At 41.9% G+C, this 24,921-nt stretch overlaps 2 protein-coding genes across 4 annotated transcripts in view; both read left to right on the forward strand.

Moving 5' to 3' along the window:
* Positions 1 to 5,484, forward strand: part of mrpl15 (mitochondrial ribosomal protein L15) — an 8,830-nt gene extending 3,346 nt beyond the window's left edge. For all 3 annotated transcript variants that reach the window (XM_079605220.1, XM_079605221.1, XM_079605219.1), the window contains exons 2-6: positions 1 to 23; positions 1,211 to 1,368; positions 1,644 to 1,809; positions 3,521 to 3,644; positions 5,056 to 5,484. The exon at positions 1 to 23 is cut by the window's left edge and continues 159 nt beyond it. In XM_079605220.1, coding sequence (XP_079461346.1) covers positions 1 to 23; positions 1,211 to 1,368; positions 1,644 to 1,809; positions 3,521 to 3,644; positions 5,056 to 5,393 — 809 coding nt within the window. In that variant the 3' untranslated portion in view covers positions 5,394 to 5,484. The remainder of the gene's footprint in view (positions 24 to 1,210; positions 1,369 to 1,643; positions 1,810 to 3,520; positions 3,645 to 5,055) is intronic.
* A 14,549-nt stretch (positions 5,485 to 20,033) lies between these two features.
* On the forward strand, positions 20,034 to 23,343 carry penkb (proenkephalin b). Its single transcript, XM_079585227.1, has 3 exons — positions 20,034 to 20,089; positions 20,458 to 20,598; positions 22,641 to 23,343. Exons 1-3 carry the CDS (start codon positions 20,084 to 20,086, stop codon positions 23,103 to 23,105), a joined length of 612 nt encoding a protein of 203 aa, XP_079441353.1. The 5' UTR covers positions 20,034 to 20,083; the 3' UTR covers positions 23,106 to 23,343.
* The last annotated feature ends 1,578 nt before the right edge of the window (positions 23,344 to 24,921 follow it).

A 24,921-nucleotide genomic window follows, 5' to 3' on the forward strand; every position in this document is an offset into this window, starting at 1 on the left:
CGAACCCCGGCGCGAAGAAAGATGTGAGTTAGCGCTGTGGAGCTGACTAGCGTGCTAGCATCATCAGATGCTCAACTGTAGTTGCGACACGTTCTTATAATATTCTAAAATGACATTATAAGTTTTATTAAGAAAGTATTCGTTGTAGGTAGGACATTTATGAAAGATTCATTATCCTTACATTTTGTAAGAAAGTCTTACATTCATAAAGTTGTGACATAAAAAAATAATATCTTCCTCAGTATTTTTGCCCAATAGAAATATCCAAACCTCTTTTAATCAAGATACAGTTCTTGAGATGCTAAAATGGAGAACAAAACGAGCAAAAACATATATGTGAGTTATGGAAACTTCCCTTTGAAGTTTTTTTCTGAGCCCGTTTGCAGATATTTCTTCTCATTTTAACCACAAAGTCACTTTATTTTGATCAGACTTCATAATTTGTCGTTTTGCATGTCCAGTAAATTATCGATCTCTTTCTATTAAAGTCCCCCTGTGGTGTAAATCCAGCGTTTAATGTTGTTTATGTGTCTATATGGTGTTTTTAATCTGCTTTATTCATAAGTGGACAGCATTGCTGAGTATTTTCTGCTTAAAACTGCAGTGAATCAAAGACAGTCTCAAAAACACGGTTTGAAATCGCTGGTGTTTCTGACGTCACACACTACCTTGACCAATCAGATCAACGTGTGATCGTCAACCAGCGGATTTCTGACTGTGCGTTCACACCGGACGCGAATAGCGCGTCAAATTCTAGTTTGACGCTTGAACATTTTGAATGCATTCGCGCGTCAAAGGCGAAATGGGAAATGTCCGAGGAGAAATCCACTTCTTGTGGGAGGGGCCAGTGCTAGGCGGTTCTGTTTCCAAGAACGTCACAAACTACCTTGTAACCAATCAGATCCAATCTGATCGTCAACCAGTGGATCTCTGAGTGAGTGAGTGGAGGCGGGGCTCATCTGCATATTCATAGAGTTGCTCATACTAAATTGGGCAAGGGTGTCGAGTTACATTCAAGACATTTTAAGGAAAAACATTTAAATATGTAATTTTGGTGATCAAAGATGAGTTTTAAGGGATACGTTTATAGACTACCTTTTAAATGTTAAATCTTTAAGAATCGTGCAGCTCTGCTAGAGAACATCGCGCTCCCTTCGATGTACTCCTCATGTTCTGTGCGGTCTGACCTGTGGATGTTGTGTCCGCACAGGAGCGGCGCAGGGGCCGAGGGCTTCACGGCGGGAACCGCAGCGGCCGCGGGCACAAAGGGGAGCGGCAGCGCGGCAACCGCCCGCGGCTGGGCTTTGAGGGCGGACAGACCCCGTTCTACCTCATCATCCCCAAATACGGATACAACGCCGATCACAGGTATAGCGGTTAGCGGCGCAACGGATCGCAGTTTATCCGTGCGGATCAGCTCCCCGCGGGTCGGCACGCATGTGATTAACTGCTCAATTTAACCATTATAGAGTATAGAGAACTGTGTTCCGTCTTATTTCTATACATATATTTATTTATTTTGTGCTGATCTGAAATAATATCCGAACCGTGAATTTTGTGATCCTAATAACTGTGATGCTGTGAACCGCTGAACACACACTCTTCCGTAGGCTGATCTGTGTGTGTGTGTGTGTGTGTTCCAGCCGCCGGCCCCAGTATCCCCCTCTAACCCTGCGGAGGCTCCAGTACCTCATCGATCTGGGTCGCATCGACCCAACACTGCCCATCGATCTGACCCAACTGGTCCACGGCCGCGGAGTCACCATCCAGCCTCTGAAGAGAGACCACGGCATTCAGCTCACTGACGAGGTGAGTGTGTGAGTTTTAAACCACTTTTGAACCGCTTTAAATGCTTTTAAACCGCTTTTGAACTTTTTTAAACCACTTTTGAACCGCTTTAAACCACTTTTAAACCACTTTAACCCGCTTTTGAACCGCTTTAATTCGCTTTTAAACCGCTTTTGAACCGCTTTAAAACGCTTTTGAAGCACTTTAACTCACTTTTGAACCATTTTAAACCACTTTTTAACCACTTTAAAACGCCTTTAAACTGCTTTTGAACCACTTTAACCCGCTTTTGAACCGCTTTTGAACTTTTTAAACTGCTTTTGAAACACTTTTGAACCACTTTAACCCGCTTTTGAACCGCTTTAATTCGCTTTTAAACCGCTTTTGAACCACTTTAAAACGCTTTTGAACCGCTTTAATTCCCTTTAAACTGCTTTTGAACCACTTTAAAACGCTTTTGAAGCACTTTAACTCACTTTTGAACCGTTTTAACTTGCTTTTTAACTATTTTAAACCGCTTTTTAACCACTTTAAACCGCCTTTAAACTGCTTTTGAACCACTTTAACCCGCTTTTGAACTTTTTAAACCGCTTTAACTCGCTTTTAAACCGCTTTAAAACGCTTTTGAACCGCTTTAACTCGCTTTTTAACCGCTTTAACCCGCTTTTGAACCGCTTTAACTCGCTTTTAAACCGCTTTTGAAACACTTTTGAACCACTTTAACCCGCTTTTGAACCGCTTTAATTCGCTTTTAAACCACTTTTGAACCACTTTAAAAAGCTTTTGAAGCACTTTAACTAACTTTTGAACCGTTTTAACTCGCTTTTTAACCATTTTAAACCACTTTTTAACCACTTTAACCCGCCTTTAAACTGCTTTTGAACCACTTTAACCCGCTTTTGAACCGTTTTAAACAGCTTTTGAACCGCTTTAACTCGCTTTTAAACCGCTTTAAAACGCTTTTGAACCGCTTTAACTCGCTTTTAAACCGCTTTAACCCGCTTTTGAACAGTTTTAAACAGCTTTTGAACCGCTTTAACTCGCTTTTAAACCGCTTTAAAACGCTTTTGAAGCACTTTAACTCACTTTTTAACCATTTTAAACCGCTTTTTAACCACTTTAACCCGCCTTTAAACTGCTTTTGAACCACTTTAACCCGCCTTTAAACTGCTTTTGAACCACTTTAACCCGCTTTTGAACCGCTTTAAACCGCTTTAACTCGCCTTTAAACAGCTTTTGAACCACTTTAACCCGCTTTAAAACGCTTTTGAAGCACTTTAACTCGCTTTCGAACCGCTTTAACTCGCTTTTGAACCACTTTAACCCGCTTTTGAACCACTTTAACCCCCTTTTTAACCCGTCTTTAAACCGCTTTTGAACCACTTTAACCCGCTTTTGAACCGGTTTAAATCGCTTTTTACCCACTTTTTCCAACATTCTTATTTTTAGACATTCAAATTGAAACCAATTCTTGATTTTAAAAGTGTAATCCGCCATTTTATATCAAACTAAAAATCCTGTTGTCACTGGCGTGCATTGAATCTTGGGATAGGCTAGGCTGCGACGGATCCACGCGTTCTGTCCTTCACGTTCTGGCGTCTCAAATGAAAAAAATGCTGCGCTGCCAAAACGCTCTCAAGCGCACACAGCTATGCGGTTTCAGCAGAGCTGGCTAAAAATGCTTTGGTGGATGCACGGGCTAAATGTAAATGTGTGTGTGTGTGTGTTTCAGGGTGCTGATATATTCTGTGCGAAGGTGAACCTGGAGGTGCAGATGGCGTCAGAGAAAGCCATCGCTGCGGTCGAGAGGAACGGCGGAGTGATCACGACCAGCTACTACGACCCGCGCAGCCTCCGTCAGTATACGCTAACCCTGATTCAGCTAATGCTAATCCCACACTAACCCTGATTCAGCTAATGCTAATCCCACACTAACCCTGGTTCAGCTAATGCTAACCCTGATTCAGCTAATGCTAATCCCACACTAACCCTGGTTCAGCTAATGCTAACCCTGATTCAGCTAATGCTAATCCCACACTAACCCTGGTTCAGCTAATGCTAACCCTGATTCAGCTAATGCTAACCCTGATTAAGTGCAACACAGATCCATTACATTCCAAGCGGGTTAGAAACAACATCATATCGAGATCGCAATGAATCGTTCGGGATCGGGAAGATTCTTAATGTTTTTAAAGAAGTCTCGTCTGCTCACCAAAGCTGCATTTATTAGATTAAAAATACAAACAAAAAAACTAGGGTTATCAAAAGATTAATCGTGATTAATCGCATGCAAAATAAAAGTTTGTGTTTGCATAATATGTGTGTGTACTGTGTATAATTATTATGTATAAATACACACACATTCATGTATATAATTAAGAAATATTTACATTTATATACATTTATAGAATTTATATTATATATAAATAAAACCAAATTTTCTTAAATAGATACATGATTGTGTGTGTTTTTATATATATATAAATAATTATACACAGTACACACACATATATTATGTAAACACAAACTTATTTTGGATGCGATTAATCTTTTGACAGCCCTAAAAAAAACACAATAATATTGTTATGACCATTTAAAACAGCCGTTTCTATTTTAATATATATAATTACACTTTACTATATATTAAAATAGAAACGTCTGTGTTAAATTGTCATAACAATATGTGTTTTTTTGTTTGTATTTAATAAATGCAGCTTTGGTGAGCAGACGAGACTTCTTTAAACACATGAAATATCTTCAGTAGCGTACGCCGATCTCTGGGGCACTTTTTATATAAACTTAAACTATTGAATGAAAAATTTAAAAATGTAATTAATTTACCGATGCTGCATGACAGAACTGTGAAACAATATGTTGGTTGTATGATATTCCTTAATAATAATATTATTATTATTGCTTTGAGAAGGATATATTAGTGTACGGTAGTGACATATTTCTGTCATAATCTCTTAAGTTAAACTGAACTTTTATTTAGACGGTTTGTCGTGAAGGTTCGGGGTTTATAATGGTTTATAATGGTAGTTTTATGAAACCGTGAAAAGCTGTTTTTGAGAGTCTGCTGGTGTGCTGCTGTGTGATTGGCTGCTGGAGGAATCCAGATTGAGTGCAGAAGTCCAGAGTTTATCATTGTTATCGACAAACTCTTGATATGATGCGTTTATCGCCCTGCAATCCAGCGGCTCACGATCATCGTGGACATAATCAAACCTGTTATACTGATAGTGTGTGTGTGTGTGTGTGTTCCAGAAGTCCTCATCAAGCCCGTGCCGTTCCTCATGTCTGGCGAGCCGATCCCCAAGCGTCTGCTCCCCGGTGAAGCGCTGCTGCCGTATTACACCGACGCTAATAACCGCGGCTACCTGTCGGACCCGGCTCAGGTGCGGGCCGCGCGTGCGAGTCTGGCGCAGAAGTACGGCTACCGGCTCCCGGACATCAGCGCGGACGAGCGCTTCGAGATGCTAGCGCAGAGGAAGGACGCGCGGCAGATCTTCTTCGGCTTATCTCCCGGATGGGTCGTCAACATGGCCGACAGGAAGATCCTCAAGCCCACGGACGAGAAAGTGTTGCGCTATTACGGTTCTTGAGTCTTCGGTGTGTGTGTGTGTGTGTGTAACGTCAATGTTGAAGAACTGATTAAATTAAATTTCTATAATAAAAAGCTTATTCCAGGTTCTATCCTTATGAATGTATTCAGTTTGTAAACCGTAATGACCAGAGCCTAAAATGAACGACGCTCAGGACAGTTTAAGGCTTGACAATTTAGACATTCAAGCGCAAGAACACGCGAAACAACTCATTACGTTACTAGCGCTGAGGGAAGTGTGTGTGCGCAACACTGATCTCTCTTTCACGCCGATTGCACTTCAGCGGACAGATCCACACAGAATCAGATCGACGTGTGATCCTCCACCAGTGGATCTCTGAGTGAGTGAGTGGAGGCGGGGCTCATTTGCATATTCATAGAACCACGCATACTAAATGAGGCAAGGGTGTCGAGTAACATTAAACACCAACGGACAAAGAAGAAATCTCTCATTACTCTTGACTGAATATCTCTAATAAGGATTAATTGGTAAGGATGTTTAGTTTATAAAGTAAAGAATATCCATTTTGTTTTTTATGTTCGCTTACTCTTAAACTTCTGTACCTGAAAAGCATTGTTTATTTCACTTTTAAAAATATTGGGTTGTTTTAACCCAATTTTGGGTCAAATATGGACAAACCCAGCTATTCGGTTAAATTTTTTAATTGCATTTTTTAAACCCAACGGTTGGGTTTGTCCATATTTGACCCAAACATGGGTTAAAACAACCCAGCATGTTTTACAGTAGTCTAATTGTGAAGTTGGCGTCAGAACCGTTTCATGGCCGGTCACATTTTCTGGCTGTAATATATTGTCTTAAGTCGCCGTCCTGGTTATGACGTTACGAAGCCTCGTTTACTGAAGTCACGTGACTTTGGCGGTTTGGTTCCGAACTAATGATTCGTGAAGGCTTCGAAGTGTTCATCCTGCTGGTAAAAGCTGCCGAACTGTGTAGTGTCACTGATTTAAATTTGTCACATGTCATTTCGGAGTTTTAAGGGATAAAAGTATTGACCACAGCGCGACTTTAATCAATTATAGCTCATATCCTGCTGGTAAACGCATATTTGCCGAACTGTGGAGTGTGACGGTCTGTCGAGACGCCGGCTCCCTTCGAGGTTATATTGCTGTACCAAATAGTCATTTTAATTGAATATTGACTTCTTCCATTTATTACTCATAAATTCAGCACAACCCCTGGATCAATGTTGACCTCTGAAACGAAGAAACCGACTGACGCCATATCTCACCGTGTGTTTAATCAATAATTGTACCCCTTAAAACTCGTCTTTGATCACCAAAATGTCATATTCCTTTTGTCAATTCTTTCATGGCTTAAAATATCTTGAATGTAACTCGACACCCTCGCGGTTCTGTGAATATACAAATGAGCCCCGCCTCCACTCACTCACTCAGAGATCCACTGGTGGACGATCACACGTTGATCTGATTGGTCAAGGTAGTTTGTGAGGTCAGAAACACCAGCGATTTCAAACCGTGTGTTTGAGACTGTCTTTGGTTCACTGCAGTTTTAAGCAGAAAATACTCAGCAATGCTGTCCACTTATGAACTTACACATGGTGTGTGTTAAAGCAGATTAATAACACCACATACACACATAAAAAGTCAAGTCATCTTTATTTAGCTATATAGCGCTTAACCATGTAGACAGTTTCAAAGCGGCTTTACAGAGATAAACGTATTGTTTTGGCTTTATAGCGTTTCTTGAGATATTTTCCAGCTAAAGTTAGTCTTGATTGATTCACTTCCATCGCACAACGATCATTTGTTATTAAATTAGAGACCGCTAAGATGACACCGTTCTCTCTACAGACTTTACACGCGGACCTGTGAGAAACACTGATGACGCTCACGTGCGCATCAAGGATTAAATCTATGTGTGTTTGAATATATGTGCGCATGTTTGTAATTCCCTACAAACTACTTGACCTGCCTTAAACGGCCATTAAAATAATAAGCAACATTTTTGCGTATTAAAAACACCACATACACACATAAACAACAGTAAAAGCTGGATTGCCAGCATGTGTTTTAATTCTAACCCCCTCGAAAGCCGGTGTTGTCCTCCAGCCCCGTGTCAGCTGTGTGTGTGTGTGTGTGTAAGGGGCACACACTCATTATCTGCAGGAGCTGAGGGTTTAGTGCACGTGTGTAACTGATGATGCGTGACGAGCTCGTCTCAGTCACGCCAGATGCTGAGGACCCGCGCTACATTAACTCCACTGCACACACACCAGCAATTTACTGTCACACACACACACACACACACACACCAATGCCTCATGAGCAGCAGTCACTCATTCCTTTAAACGTGTCCGAGTTTACCATAGAATAAAAGCTGGAGTCGCATGGACCGTCTCGCACGGTCAGATGTGAAGTTTAAGAACGGCATTATATCATAGTTATCATCTATCTTTAATAAATATATCTGTGTATGGATTGCTATACTCTGAATCAGCCAATCCTGAACCCCCTACACCCCCAGACCCTCAAAGCCAGCACGAGTCCGGGTTGCCAAGCAACTGTTTAATCATGTGACCCTTTCCAACCTAATTTTCAACACATAAACTGAACTGACTAAACCGTTTAATAACAGTAATTCCAAAAACACATCTTTCCGTCTTTCATTCCTCTCTCTCAAGCAAACTATGAGCCCAGAAACCGAGAGGTGACCGTAGACCGCCGTCTTTTAGAAGATCGGCTTCAAAACTGAGTTTTAAATGTTTAAAGGGGTCATGACATGGGTTTTTTTATTTTATTATTATGTTCCCTTAGGTGCAAATATAGTATTACTATAGTTTTTTTTACAAAAAACTTTTAAAATGTAGTGATTTATGACCTTTTCCCTGATCTCATCCTCTGATTCACACAGTCTGTTTTGGGGGTGTTTCCCCTTTAAGAGTTCAGTGTTAACGCCCACTGTTATGATTGGCTAACAGTGCCTATGCATCAATTATTAACGCCCCCAGCCAGAACATTTGCGGATTCGGCGTATTTAAAAAGTAGTAAAGTTTTTAATGCATTACTTACAGTTTGCGTCGTCGTTGTTGAGCCCAGAATAGTCGGCACGGACTTATCTTTGAGCAGCAGTTTTCTGGCAAATCCAGCATCATTTTGGGATTTGTTCTCAAAACAGTCATCCTTCAAATGTACAGAACAAACGCTTAAACTAACACTGCCGTGACTGGGACGTCCGCAAAAAATAAAGTGCATCCATTTTTCCCTGACGTCTGGATCTTTCGCAGCGTATTCACAGATGTTGTTTGTCCACAGCCAGGAACAGCACATCTGCGGCATCGTCATTTCCCTGTACACAGACCCACTCGCTGTCCGGCGACTGAACACTTGTGAGGCGCGCGGGCGCGACAACGATACGAAATGAGCGTAGTTGTCTTGTGCTGGAGGCGGTCATATGCAAACGCTGGTACGTCACTTCGCACCGTGACGTCACTTCTTACCATGGATCCAGAACGAGCTGTATTTAGAGCTTGATTAAATAAATGATTCGTTTATAATGGGGAGGACGTCTTAAGCTATGAAACTTGCAGGACGTTTTAATGGTACAAAGACCTCTTATATACTAAAAGATCAAGGCAAATTTGGTTTCTCATGTCATGACCCCTTTAAAATCGAGTCGTATTTAAAGTAATAATAAAGAAGTTATGTCCCGAGTATGCAGATTTCCATCAGATGTAAATTTTTTCGTCAAGACATTATTCACATATAAGACTATTGAAGAAAAGCGACAATATTTGGGAGACAGGAGAATATTAGTCAGCATTAGATCGCATCACCTCAGAGTCAGCCGACTAAAGTCACAACAGTAACAACATATCTCTGCTGGATAAACCAATACCAATCTTTCATTTGAAAGTCATGTGTCTAGTATCTGTAAAACCGAATTTTTCCATCTTAAAAATATATCTAAATTACGTCATATGCTCTCAATGACAAATGCGGAAGAGTTAGTTGATGCGTTTATGAGCTCAAGGCTAGATTGTTGTAATGCTCTACTGGGTGGTTGCCCTGCACGCTTAACAAACAAACTACAGCTAGTTCAAAACGCAGCCGCTCGAGTTCTTACCAGAACCAGGAAGTATGACCATATTAGCCCCGTTCTGTCAACACTGCATTGGCTGCCTATTAAACATCGTATACATTTTAAATATTGCTGATTACTTAGAAAGCACTAAATGGTTTATCTCCGCAGTACTTGAGCGAGCTCTTAACGCATTATAGTCCTTCACGTCTACTGCCATCTCAAAACTCCGGCCAGTTAATAATACCTAGAATATCAGAATCGACTGCTGGCGGTAGATCCTTTTCCTATTTAGCACCAAAACTCTGGAACAGTCTTCCTACCTCAATCAAGACTGGCTTTGGCTGGAGAATGACATTTATTCGGGAGCCGCTATAAAGCCAAAACAATCTGTTACCTTACATTATCCGTTTATCTCTGTAAAGCAGCTTTGAAACAATCTACATTGTTAAAAGCGCTGTATAAATGAAGATGACTTGACATGATGATGATGTTACTTTTCAAGCATTTTTATTTTCATGAATTTCTTTGTTTTTAACATAGAGAGCTTTTGTGAGCTCTCTCTCTCTCTCTCTCCCTCTCTCTCTCTCTCTCTCGCGCTCTCTCTCTCTCTCTCTCTCTCTCTCTCTCTCGGCGCTCCTCTCTCTCTCTCTCTCTCTCTCTCTCTCTCTCGCGCTCTCTCTCTCTCTCTCTCGTTCGCTCTCTCTCTCCTCTCTCTCTCTCTCTCTCTCTCTCTCTCTCTCTCTCTCTCTCTCTCTCCTACAGGGACTAAATGAGCTGTAAAACTCTTTTCACTAAACAATACACTCTTCATTCAGACATTAATGGCCTGAGATCAGATGACATGTTTCAAAGCTCTTATTTCTTTACCTTTTGTGCAATAACAAAACATTCTCATCATGTGAATAATGTGAATAATAGAGACGGGTGAACTGTTGTGTGTGTGTGTGTGTGTGTGTGTGTGTGTGTGTGTGTGTGTGTGTGTGTGTGTGTGTGTGTGTGTGTGTGTGTGTGTGTGTGTGTGTGTGTGTGTGTGTGTGTGTGTGTGTGTGTGTGTCAGTCTGCCCACATGCAAAAGAAATGAACCAAAAATGGAAAAGTGCACAGTGTGTGCGACCTTCTATTAAAACTATATTTTCTTTGTGCTGATTAATCCTGGCATTTCACACGATCATTTTCTCTTCTAATGCGTCCCGAAACACAAACACCGCGAGTAATCAACAGTCTACATTTCTCAGATGTGTCAATCATGCAAAACGTGTGTGTGTGTGTGTGTGTGTGTGTGTGTGTGTGTGTGTGTGTCCGCGATTGCAGGTGTTCAGCAGAAACGCACGCCTGTGGCTTAAAGTTAATGATATGTAAAATATCCCAAAACTAAATCACAGTGTGTGAGTGAGCACAGAGTTTATATGTTGAACTTTCGTTCCAAATTTAATGGTGCAACGCTAAAATATATAATAGTGTTCAAGTTGCAACTTATGTAGTGCCTTTACACCTCATCTATCGACAGTGCACGTGCTCAACAACACACACCTGATGAAGACATCTCCTTTGTGAGTCTAGCAATCCAAAGTAGCAATTAAGACGCCACTCTGGAAAACGGCATTTGTAGAAGAGACATGATGAGTGCAGTTATGGCTGAAAAGATTTTCAGAACGTGACAAAATCATAATTTTTCCCTCTTTCACTCATTTTGACTGCAAGTCTTTGATTGTTCTGTTTTTCCAGAGCGGCAGCCGTGTTTTCCTTTATGCTCACGCATGTTTCTTAACTATGTCAAGTTATCTGATGCTAAAGGCCTGATATCAAGAACTCTTGAGTGATACTATAATTACAGTCATTTGTAGAATGGCCATAAACTTTATTAAAGGTGACATATTATGCCCCTTTTCACAAACAAGTAATATAAATATCTGGTGTCCCCAGAATGTGTGTGTGAAGTTTCAGCTCAAATTCCCCCAGATCATTTATTATATCTGGTCAAATTTGCCCCTTTTTGGGTGTGAGCAGAAACACTCTGCTTCTAACCACAGGTCGAGATCTGTCGTTCCAAACACACAACTTCACGATGCTGTTTGCAACTCGTTGAACTGCTGATAACGACTGAACGTGCGACCATAGTTGGCTAACGATGCTTTCGGGAAACGCACCGCGGAGCGAGTAGGACCGGAGGGGTTTGTGTTGGTGCCGTGACCCGGGTAGAAGTGAGGTTTAGTGCGGGTGAGTGAGTGTAAGGCCAACTAGTGAGAGCTGTGCAGGTAAACCTAACTCCCCTGATCTCAAGAGACTGCGGTCTTTAGCGTCCTTGTTAGCATGCCTGCCTCCCATGCAGGAGACGCCAGTTCGAGTCCCGCTCTGGGGTGCGTTTCCCGAAAGCATCGTTACCCAAGTATGGTCGCAAGTTCCATCGTTATCAGCATAGTTCAACGAGTTGGTGTTTCCCGAAACCATAGTTCCAACAAATATTCACAGACATTTATCCAACACCAACGTGGTTGAAGGACCAATTTGCGGCAATAAGGTTTCGGGAAACAGTCGTGACTAGCTAGTTGATTTCTTCAACGATGCATTGTAATATGGTAGTGAAGCAGCGAGTTACAGCGTTGTGCGGGGCGAGTTGGACCGGAGGGGTTACACATGTCATAAAAAGATGGCCAGATCTCAAGTCACACCAAAAAGACAACAAACCATTCCAAGACTGGAGATTTTTGCAGCAGTCACTGGAGCTCAACTTGCAAGGTCAGTTCAGCAGGTAAGGAGGCTCATGAGCTCATCCCTTAAAGGTGCAGTGTGTAATATTTAGGAGGATCTGTTGACAGAAATACAATATCATATACAGAACTATGTTTTCAGTGATGTATAAAGACCTTACTTCATGAACCGTTATGTTTTTATTACCTTAGAATGAGCATTTCTATCTACAAACACCGCGGGTCCCCTTACATCGACAAGCTTCTACAGGAGCGCCAAACGGACAAAGAAACCTCGTTGTTTAACTGGCTACTCTCTGCTGTCTCAGACGACGACATCACTTCCTGTCAGTCACCGTAACTTCTGTTGGTTGCAATTCGCAACCTCACCAATAGATGCTGCTAAAAATTACACAGTGCACCTTAAAACCTAAGTCTAACCAGGGGAAATCCATGATGACCTGAGGCTCCAGCAGGACCAGGAGAAAACACTGTGGTGATCCTTGCTCTGTCATTATATCTCCACCAGTTCTGATCATTATATCTCCACCAGTTCTGATCATTATATCTCCACCAGTTCTGATCATTATATCTCCACCAGTTCTGATAGGCCTGTCCCTGATTCAAGCCAGTAAGCTACATGGAGTGAATTAGTGAAAGTCACCGCACACACCGAGAGGAAGCAGAGCACCTGATCCACCTGCTGCAAAACTTATCAGCATCTTCCTCATGAAACAGTCCCAACTCGAAAGTTTCCCGGAGGAAAACCAGACCAACAAACCAGTCCCTTCCAGTAGCCGCCTTGTTCTGTGGCATGAGTTTGAAACCACAAATTAAGTAATTCCAGTTGGCGGGCATCTCCGAAAAGCACAGGATCCTAACTTCAAACTCCCTATTGTGCCGGATCCGAGCCATGGCATCACCAAACTGTTAATCCAGGATTTTGACCAAAGATTATGCCACATTGGACCAGAGCATGTCTTCGTTGAAATCTGACAGTCGTACTGGGTAGATTGGCAGGCGTACAGAAACAAGATTGGGTATTATATAAAATGCCTTTTCACTCGAGCAGTGCATCTGGATGTACAGTAGTCAACATTCAAAGTGGATCAAAACCTTTCATCAAAGTTGAACATGAATTTTGAACAATACCCGTTCTTGTCTTAGGAGAACTTTGATTAACTTTTTTGATCCACTTTAAATGTTGACTTCTGTACTTACCTCTGTCAGTTCGGATGCCGTCTTGATGTCTGCACAGAGGTTTACAGAATGCTTTGGTACCCATGCTGATCTTTACTCTGTTCAGGGATGAAGAGTTGAGAGAGGCTTTCTCTGTCGTGTGTCCTAACCTGGCAGGGTTGCTGGTGAAGCATCAGATTAACTTCCATTTCAATCCTCCAGCAACTCCACACTTTGGATGAGTGTGGGAGCTGGACTCAACCCCACAACTGGACTCAACACCAGAACTGGACTCAACCCCACAACTGGACTCAACACCAGAACTGGACTCAACCCCACAACTGGACTCAACACCAGAACTGGACTCAACCCCACAACTGGACTCAACACCAGAACTGGACTCAACCCCACAACTGGACTCAACCCCACAACTGGACTCAGCACCACAACTGGACTCAACACCAGAACTGGACTCAGCACCACAACTGGACTCAACACCAGAACTGGACTCAACCCCACAACTGGACTCAACCCCACAACTGGACTCAACACCAGAACTGGACTCAACACCAGAACTGGACTCAGCACCACAACTGGACTCAGCACCACAACTGGACTCAACCCCACAACTGGACTCAACACCAGAACTGGACTCAGCACCACAACTGGACTCAACACCAGAACTGGACTCAACCCCACAACTGGACTCAACACCACAACTGGACTCAGCACCACAACTGGACTCAACACCAGAACTGGACTCAACCCCACAACTGGACTCAACCCCACAACTGGACTCAACACCAGAACTGGACTCAGCACCACAACTGGACTCAACACCAGAACTGGACTCAGCACCACAACTGGACTCAACACCAGAACTGGACTCAACACCAGAACTGGACTCAACCCCACAACTGGACTCAACCCCACAACTGGACTCAACACCAGAACTGGACTCAGCACCACAACTGGACTCAACACCACAACTGGACTCAACACCAGAACTGGACTCAGCACCACAACTGGACTCAACACCAGAACTGGACTCAACCCCACAACTGGACTCAGCACCACAACTGGACTCAACACCAGAACTGGACTCAACCCCACAACTGGACTCAACACCAGAACTGGACTCAACACCAGAACTGGACTCAGCACCACAACTGGACTCAACACCAGAACTGGACTCAACACCAGAACTGGACTCAACCCCACAACTGGACTCAACCCCACAACTGGACTCAACACCAGAACTGGACTCAGCACCACAACTGGACTCAACACCACAACTGGACTCAACACCAGAACTGGACTCAGCACCACAACTGGACTCAACACCAGAACTGGACTCAACCCCACAACTGGACTCAGCACCACAACTGGACTCAACACCAGAACTGGACTCAACCCCACAACTGGACTCAACACCAGAACTGGACTCAACACCAGAACTGGACTCAGCACCACAACTGGACTCAACACCAGAACTGGACTCAACCCCACAACTGGACTCAACACCAGAACTGGACTCAACCCCACAACTGGACTCAACACCAGAACTGGCCTAATTGTTCATTGCCTCAATTTGTCTCCCAAGATTCTGAAAGCTTTAGTCTCATGCGGTGGAGACAGAGTCAGATCCTGGTGGATCATTTCTGGGCCAAGTTCATGTTACTTTGGCAAGAATGGCCAGAGATTATTGCAGACCGGACTGAAGTGTCTGTGTCTGACTACTCTATGATCAGTTGTCAAAGTGGAAAAGATGTTTCCAAGTTCTGATGAACACAAAAAATATAAATAATATATTAAAGAATATTGGAAATCAAACAGCTGATGGAAGTCAAATGAGTCCATCAACTGTTTGATTGCCAACATTCTTCAAAATATCTTCCTTTGTGAAATATCTATTTTGAAATATCTTCCAAAATATCTTTCATTTCTGGGTGACCTATCCCGTTAAATGTTCATACCCTGACCGACTAAACCGAGAACTAAAGCCTCTTAAACGCCTGTGGCTCTTTCTCTCAAACACACAAGCATACATCAGTCAGGGGATTTCCTCTTCTTCTCGCCATTTCTCATGAGTGATGCCTCAATGAAGAAAGACACAAAACCTGCGAGATTATTCAACCATGGATCCTGTATAAGCAATCTGCCGTGCTTCAGAGCCGGTGCTGTGCCGAATCTCCCTGCCAAATGATCACCCGCCTCGTTGAAGCCGCTACTTGATTGCCTGGTCCTAACCCCACACCTAATCCTGAATATAACCATTGGCATGAGAGCCGTTCAACCGTTCAGTTTTTCTGTGTAGTTCTTTGTGCGATGACCGTTCCACATGATCTATGTGCAAAGAAGTCAATAAACTCTGTGATGGAAGGGGGACGATACAGGCATGCCCCCGCTCTCTGCCCGTTTACAGCACATGCCATCATTCAGCCTCTATTGATTTACTCAGAAGCATTTAGGGGCATTTTGAAAACAATCAAAATTGAACACACACTCCAATTTGCTTGCAACCCACCTCGCCGCGACGTTATTTCGTCTGCCAAAAAGATCCGCAGAAATATTGAAGCACAGGCTTTTAAAGTCATTATTTTTTTGTGCCAAAAGAAAGACAACAAGGCGATATCTAAGACAACAGTGTCAGCGAAATGATTACTCAAAAACAGAATCTTTCACATTCTTCTGTAAGGTTTATATTCGTGGGTCTGAAAGACACGTACACGTCTATAGCTGGAAGACCCAGAGAAGATTTAGTGAGTTTGATTACAACATGCATGTCTTGAGTGCTGAGTGTCCTTGCAAAGCGGGCTTTTCTCTTGCATGTTCGGCTTCTTTCGCAAGGACAAACCTTGAATGTTTCCACGTCTGCTTCCCTTCTCCATCATGTAATCTTTCTGGCTTGTTTTGTCTCTTATATTGTGTTGCTCGAGGCTTTCCCTCTTAATGCATGAGCAGCTGTTGATTCGGATCCACGACATTCATCGATTCATCTCGTGCACTTTCTGGACAGCATTAGCTCATGTCATGTCGGATCATGGCGAAAGTGTTCCCACAGTCCCGTCTCTGATTCCCACAACTATCCGGTCTTTGATTAATTCCTCTTTTAACTCCCGGAAATTGCAGTGTTCTGTGTTGTAAAAGCCTCTGCATTTTCTCCGTCGTTTAAACCGAGCCAGTTCAAATATGACGTGTGTCTGACTCTCCCAGCCTCGTCTCCCAGAACAAGGAGTTCACATGATATTCGTGTCCGAGGCTTCGGCCGTCTGGTCCATGTTGGATAATTCGCAGAAGTGAAATCGAAGGGCTCTCGCGATGCTGTGATGTGAACACACCTCATAACTCACCGATTCAACGACCCGGTCCAAACGAGCCGAGAACTGCGATTTAACGTCCGTGTGACTGATGAACGGTTGCAAACGTTGAATCTCATTTACACTGATTATTGTAAATGAAAATAGGTTATGACTGTCAATTATTTGCGAAGTAAATCTGCTGAACGAGGACGAGCTCTTGAAATGCTTGAATGTGGCGTTTGTGATCTGACCTAAAATTGCCAATTAATGCCTATCTTCAAATTATATGTTTGCATAGCGTTGATCTTAAAATATGAATGTATTTTCCCCATGATGTAACATGTCTATTGTATTTTTATCAGCTGTGGCCAAATATTTACATGAATTTAGTTTTTCCTCCTTTTTAAAATCCTTTATGGTGTTATTTTACTTGTTTGCACATTTTAATTAAGAATTAGGCTGTAGTAACTTAAATTGATGGATTTAAATAACTATGTACAGTATTCTCAGGCATAAAAGCATAATGCACTTTTTAATAATACGTAGTTATAACTTTTAGACGGACATAAACTCGTGTTTTTTATCTGTAAATGGACAGAGAAATGACAGAGAAATATAGTATGTCACTAATATCACTGAAGTGCGTTCACTGTTCATCTTTCCGTTGATCATCATGCATAAATAATGCAGCTGTTTAAAAGAGCACCACTTCATGTGACACTCGAACAATGAAGAAACAAATAACACTGACAGAGAAACAGTGATAAATGAGTCAGAGAGCAGAAGAGAGAGTGTGTGTGTGTGTGTGTGTGTGTGTGTGTGTGTATCGCTGGGAAATCCAGATAAAACCAGTTTCTAATGGTAGTTTTCACATGGACTCTGTCTGGATGCGGAGTCAAGTTTAATATGCCTGGACTGAGAATGATGATCAATGAAATACTGCCTATGTAGAACATTTGAAATTGAATTACTGTTAAAATAGTACATTCTGTAGTATAAATGAAATTCGGACGTACTCGATCCGCCATGTTGTTACTGTCACGTGACCTTCCAGCGTCAGTTGCCTTGCTTCACTGTCATCATGGGAAAGTAAAGTGTCCATCATACACACACACACTTCATAATCTCGCTGGAAATAGTAGGTGATCTGTTTTTCGATACTGTATAGAAGTAGCCAACGATATTTTTTATTCTACAGGGTTTTTTTTGTCACCTGTCTCTTTAAATGCACGAGCTCTTAAAGCAGGGTGGATTCTGATTGGCTGTGGATGTGTTTATCGTTCTGAAAGTGATTTCTGCGATATAGAGCTGGTAAGTCTTTTCCAGTGGCGGTTTCCAGCCCGGAGGTTTTAGCTTTAGATTTCCCCAAGTATTTTTTTTTGGGGGGGGGGGGGGGCCGTAGGTACCATGTGAGGGCCATGGGGGCGGCGCCTACTTGGACCTTTGCACGACCACCTTCGCCTGAGCTTTCCAGGTCACTGGTCCTGTCCAGCCCTGTGCTCCCTTCTGTGTCTGCTCCGCCCTGGTCACCCACGCTCCAGGCCCAGGCCCGCCTTGCCTGTGTCCTGGTCCCGTTCCCCTGCACGGGCCTGGCCCTCCATCCCTCCCCCAGGATAGTCTTCGCTCTGCCCCCCGCCGCTTCTTAAAGGGGGGGTTATGTGACGATGTTCGGCTGGATTGCCCTCGAGTGCCACGAGACACACACACCCTGTCCACGCACACACCCTGGACTGATTTCTCACACACCTGTTTCCACTGATCACCCTCACACCTGCATCTAGTTCCACTCACAGCTCCACACACATGTATACCCCACTCTCACTATTACCCTTTGTGAAGTCTTGTTTTGCATGTTTCTACGTGTTTCCTTGGTGTTTGATGTCGGTGATTCCTTGTTTTTACTGCTTCAATAAAGTACTGCAGATGGATCCGCCTGCCTCCACTCCGTCATTACAGATATCTTTATATGATTCTTCCCTTCTGCTGTTTTTAACCACTGTGACAGAAGAAAGATTATTATCTGCAGTCTTTCGTCAGGATGTGGTTATTCCATACGCATCAAGAACTGCTTACTTTATCGTCTAAACGTTTTGAGTGACAAACACTGTAGACTGAGAGTATTTACATCAACACTGATGAGAACTTAAAGGATTAGTTCACTTTAAAAAAAACTTTTGCTGATCATTTACTCACCCCGATGTCATCAAGATGTCCATGTCTTTCTTTCTTCAGTGGAAAAGAAATGAAGGTTTTTGATTAAACGACACCAGACGATGAATACGGGTCTTATCTAGCGAAACCATCGTCATTTCAAACATAAATAATAAAGTTTAAGTTTTATAAGCACAAGCGCTCGCCTTGCTCTGTTCTGTGATGCGCGTTCGTGACGTCTCGTAATACGCAGTTACGCTGTAAAGGTCACGCTTGACGAGTCAGTGTTTACAGATGTGCGGAAGGAGGACCGTACACACATATTCAAATGTCTTCGTGTCAGTTTATCGGTTAAAATGTCCATTTGGGGCCCATTGACGTCCATTATATGGAGAAATGTGTTCATCAAAAACTTTAATTTCTTTTCGGCTGAAGAAAGACAGACATGGACATCTTGATGACATCGGGGAGAGTAAACTATCAGCAATTTTTTTTTTTAAAGTGAACTAATCCTTTAATATATCATGTTGTTGTCCTTTCAAATCTGAGATCATTACTAGAGTTAGAGTTTGGGGTTATACTTTATTTAATAATAATAATTATATTAATAATAATTTCATTGTTATAGTGTAATTATATATTTAAGTATTGAGTAATATTAATAAATAACATGTATTTACTAGGGTAGGATTAGGGTTTGGTTGAGGTTGAGTTGTAATTATGCATAATTTACTGTTATTACATGCAACATATGTAAGCACACTGTAAAGTAAAGTGTCACTGAGTGTTGTGATGCCAGGCCCTTATTACCATATGTTTATTTTGTACTTACGGAAATTCATTTTAGAGACACTCATTTTAATAACAAACCGTTCCCCACGTTATTCTGGATCAACATTCCCTCGGGCAAAACTAAACATTCCTGCCAAAACAATAACACACACACACACACACACACACACACACACACACACACACACGCACACACACACACACACACACACACACACACACACACACACACACACACGTCAGTCGGGAACTATATCATTTATAATTTCACTTCATTAATTCGCTTAATTTATTGTGCAGGGCACGATCCCATCGCCCCGCCCCTTACCCCCCCGCCCCGCCCTCTCTCTCTCTCTCTCTCTCTCTCTCTCTCTCTCTCTCTCTCTCTCTCTCTCTCTCTCTCTCTTTCTCTCTCTCTCTCTCTCTCTCTCTGTATAATAGTAACGGAGAGTTGTGTTTTTAGTATTGTCGAGATTTTACACACACACACACACACACTGGAGTAGCTGGCGCAGTGATGAAGGTCAGTCAAACTGCTTATCTTGTTTTTTCCAGTGATATTCTGAATTGTTTATCGCTTAATTTAGCTTTTTTTACGGGACAAACTTGAATAAATGCACAGATAGACAGCGTTGCAAGAGTGTGTTCTGTGTGTAAGAGTGTGTTCTGTGTGTAAGAGTGTGTTCTGTGTGTAAGAGTGTGTTCTGTGTGTAAGAGTGTGTTCTGTGTGTAAGTGTGTTCTGTGTGTAAGAGTGTGTTCTGTGTGTAAGAGTGTGTTCTGTGTGTAAGAGTGTGTTCTGTGTGTAAGAGTGTGTTCTGTGTGTAAGAGTGTGTTCTGTGTGTAAGAGTGTGTTCTGTGTGTAAGAGTGTGTTCTGTTTGTTTTTCTGAAGACTCTGACAGTTCTCGTGAGCTCCAGGTGCACGCGCCTGATGCTGTGTGCGTGTCTGATGCTGTGCGCGTGCCTGACCGTGCGCGCGGACTGCGGTGGAAACTGCGCGTTCTGTTCGCGGCAACTCAACATAAACTCGATAGTAAGTCTATTGTTGTACACACACACACACACACACACACACACACACACACACACACACACACACACACACACACACACACACACACACACACACACACACACACACAGAGAGAGAGCGAGAGATGAGTAAATCACCTGTAGATGAAGAGAACGCGATGAAAGTATCCTACAAACAAAAGTACACACTACTTGGTTAAAAGTCATTTTAAAGTGTAAAAATACGATAACCAAAGTGCTAAAAAATATATATACTTAAGCAATTCTTTTCTTAATTACATTTGCTTGCCTAAAACAAATACACGATTTCATTCATTCTTGCAATTCTCTGGAGCTATAACCTACATTTTAACTCGCTATCATTATTTAAATTATTAATCAAACAATAGTTGTGTAGATAATTATAAACGAGTGTAAAACAGGAGAATATTCAGATCTGAAGTCTGATTGGCTTTGGTATCGCTGCTTTTGGGTTATATTACTTAAAATATATATATTCTTCAGCCTTCAGTCTTTTGATATCATGTTAAGTATATTGTGCTAGAACATCCCTATAAAATATGATCAAAACTAAGAGTGGTTAAGATGATGACAGTGATGATGATAATCTCCTGAATAAATAAATAAAACTCCGACATCATATATTCACCCCGATGTGTTTTCAGTTCTTTATGCTGTTATTTATTTTATTCATTGACACACACACACACACACACACACACACACACACACACACACACACGTCAGTCCAACACGGATTGCGTTTTGTGGTTTTGGAGCTCGGCTTGTTTTGACATTAATAGTGAAAATAATGGCAGATTTATCATTTTTGGTTGAATGATCGTGTTCGTGTCAGATAATTGAATTACACGCTTGTGATGTGTGTGCTCGCGCGCGTGTGTGTGTGAGTGTGCGCGTGTCTGTGTGAGTGTGCGCGCGCGCGCGCGTGTGTGTGTCCTGTTATTTGCGCTCTTGTTCTGTCGTGAATGTTTAGTTTGAGTTCCTGTTTTTCCTGGTTATTCTGTATAGTGTGTGTAGTGTTTGTTCATCAGTGTGTATTTAAGAATTCGTGTGTCAGCGACAGTGCGACTGTAATCTATGAGATGTTTCTGATCTTCACACTGTACGACATGAATCTGTAAACTTGGCTGCCACATGTGGACTGTGCGAAGGCGTGCACGTGAAGAAGAGCCCGCTATAGGTCACGCGCAGTTCTGATGTAGTTGAAGAAGAGTGAACAAAGCAGCGAATGTGGGTTCTTGCTTAACTTGCAACGGAGGATTTGCTTCGTTTCTTCCCCTATCCTTCCAAACGAATTTCCTGTAAATGACCGAACCCATTCATCCGCGGTTTACACTTAATCACGGGTACTAATGTTCCGCGTTGAGTGCGCGAATCTTTCAAAGTGGAGCTACTCAAGTCACTCGCACATGCGCTGTTGTGCGCGCACCGTCCGCGCGGACACAAAATGTGTGTGTGTTTTTGGGGGATAAGTAAACTTATGTAGAAAAAAAAAGTAGAATAAAATCCCCTAAAAATAAAAAATACATATAAAAAAAAAAAACATTATCGAACTAAAATATAGCCTAGTAGCCTACATTAAAGGTAGGGTAGGTCAGAATTGTCTAAAAAAACTTGTATTCAAATTAGTTTAAACTGTCTTTATATACCAATACATAATTAAAATGCAAGTACTCTGAAATAGAGAGTATAAAAAACTGAGTGAGTGTGTGAGTGTGTGTGAGTGTGTGTGTGTGTGTGTGTGTGTGTGTGTGTGTGTGTGTGTGTGTGTGTGTGTTGGAGGAGAGAGTGGGGTATTGGTGTATTTTGTTAAAATGTCACTCAGTATTAGTGTTTCCATGGTTTCCCGCAAGCTTAGCTCACCTACACCTACTCATCCCTCTATCATCCAAAACACACGCGCTCATTTGCATATGTATATTCTGAGCGAGGGGGGGGGGGGTGGAGCACCGCTTCACATCCTCACTTCAGTGGGACATTAACTCCTCTGCCTGTTGTGTTTCTCATGACTGTCTCTCGCAGGAGTGTGTGTCGGAGTGTGAGGAGCGCGTGACTTTAGGAAACTCTTGGAGTTTGTGCAAACACGTCCTGCTGAGAGATGATAACACTCCTGGATCCGCTGAACACCAACAGCTGGAGGCGCAGCAGCATCGTGTGGACAGAAGATATGGAGGATTCATGAAGCGCTATGGCGGATTCATGAAGAGAACGGCGGAGGTCTACGGGACGGAGCCGCAGAGAGCCGGCGTGAGCGCTGATGAAGCCGGAGCGCTGGCGGAGGAAGAGGAGGCGATGGAGAAGCGCTACGGGGGGTTCATGAAGAGGGGTGGGGGGGTGAGAGAGTTACACAAGCGCTACGGCGGCTTCATGCGGCGCGTGGGGGAACCGCAGTGGAGGAAGCGCTTCTTAAAGCGCTCCCGAGAGGAGGATGAGGAGGGCACTCTATCAGGGATGGAGAAGAGGTATGGTGGATTCATGGGCTTTTAAGAGTCCTGGTCCACTGTCCCTCGAGGAAACATGTTAAAGGGACAGTTCACCCAAAACTGAACATTAGCGCATGATTTACTCGCCCTGAACCCGTCCTAGCGTATATGACATTCTTCTGTCAGACGAACACAGTCTGAGTTATATATCAGTAAATGTCCTGACTCTTCCAAGCTTTATAATGGCAGTAAATGGTCAATTCTTCTGTTTTGAAGTCAATAAAAGTGCATCTGTCCATCATAAAAGTGAATCTATTCATCATAAAAGTGCATCTGTCCATCATAAAAGTGCATCTATCCATCATAAAAGTGCATCTATCCATCATAAAAATGCATCTGTCCATCATAAAAGTGCATCTATCCATCATAAAAGTGCATTTATCTGTCATAAAAGTGCATCTATTCATCATAAAAGTGCATCTGTCCATTATAAAAGTGCATCTATCCCTCATAAAAGTGCATCTATTCATCATAAAAGTGCATCTGTCCATCATAAAAGTGCATCAATCCATCATAAAAGTGCATCTATCCATCATAAAAATGCATCTGTCCATCATAAAAGTGCATCTATCCATCATAAAAGTGCATTTATCTGTCATAAAAGTGCATCTATTCATCATAAAAGTGCATCTGTCCATTATAAAAGTGCATCTATTCATCATAAAACTGCATCTGTCCATCATAAAAGTGCATCTGTCCATCATAAAAGTGCATCTATTCATCATAAAAGTGCATTTATCCGTCATAAAAGTGCATCTATCCATCATAAAAGTGCATCAATCCATCATAAAAGTGCATCTTTTCATCATAAAAGTGCATCAATCCATCATAAAAGTGCATCAATCCATCATAAAAGTGCATCAATCCATTATAAAAGTGCATCTATCCATCATAAAAGTGCATCAATCCATCATAAAAGTGCATCTATTCATCATAAAAGTGCATCAATCCATCATAAAAGTGCATCAATCCATCATAAAAGTGCATCAATCCATCATAAAAGTGCATCTATTCATCATAAAAGTGCATTTATCCGTCATAAAAGTGCATCAATCCATCATAAAAGTGCATCTATTCATCATAAAAGTGCATTTATCCATCATAAAAGTGCATCAATCCATCATAAAAGTGCATCTATTCATCATAAAAGTGCATTTATCCATCATAAAAGTGCATCAATCCATCATAAAAGTGCATCAATCCATCATAAAAGTGCATCCATTCATCATAAAAGTGCATTTATCCATCATAAAAGTGCATCAATCCATCATAAAAGTGCATCTATCCATCATAAAAGTGCATTTATCCATCATAAAAGTGCATCTGTCCATCATAAAAGTGCATTTATCCATCATAAAAGTGCATCTGTCCATCATAAAAGTGCATCAATCCATCATAAAAGTGCATCTATTCATCATAAAAGTGCATTTATCCGTCATAAAAGTGCATCAATCCATCATAAAAGTGCATCTATTCATCATAAAAGTGCATCTATCAATCATAAAAGTGCATCAATCCATCATAAAAGTGCATCTATCCATCATAAAAGTGCATCTATCCATCATAAAAGTGCATCAATCCATCATAAAAGTGCATCTTTTCATCATAAAAGTGCATCAATCCATCATAAAAGTGCATCAATCCATCATAAAAGTGCATCAATCCATTATAAAAGTGCATCTATCCATCATAAAAGTGCATCAATCCATCATAAAAGTGCATCTATTCATCATAAAAGTGCATCAATCCATCATAAAAGTGCATCAATCCATCATAAAAGTGCATCAATCCATCATAAAAGTGCATCTATTCATCATAAA

The sequence above is a fragment of the Phoxinus phoxinus genome, assembly GCF_949152265.1.
Source record: "Phoxinus phoxinus genome assembly, chromosome: 2".
NCBI classification, from domain to species: domain Eukaryota; kingdom Metazoa; phylum Chordata; class Actinopteri; order Cypriniformes; family Leuciscidae; genus Phoxinus; species Phoxinus phoxinus.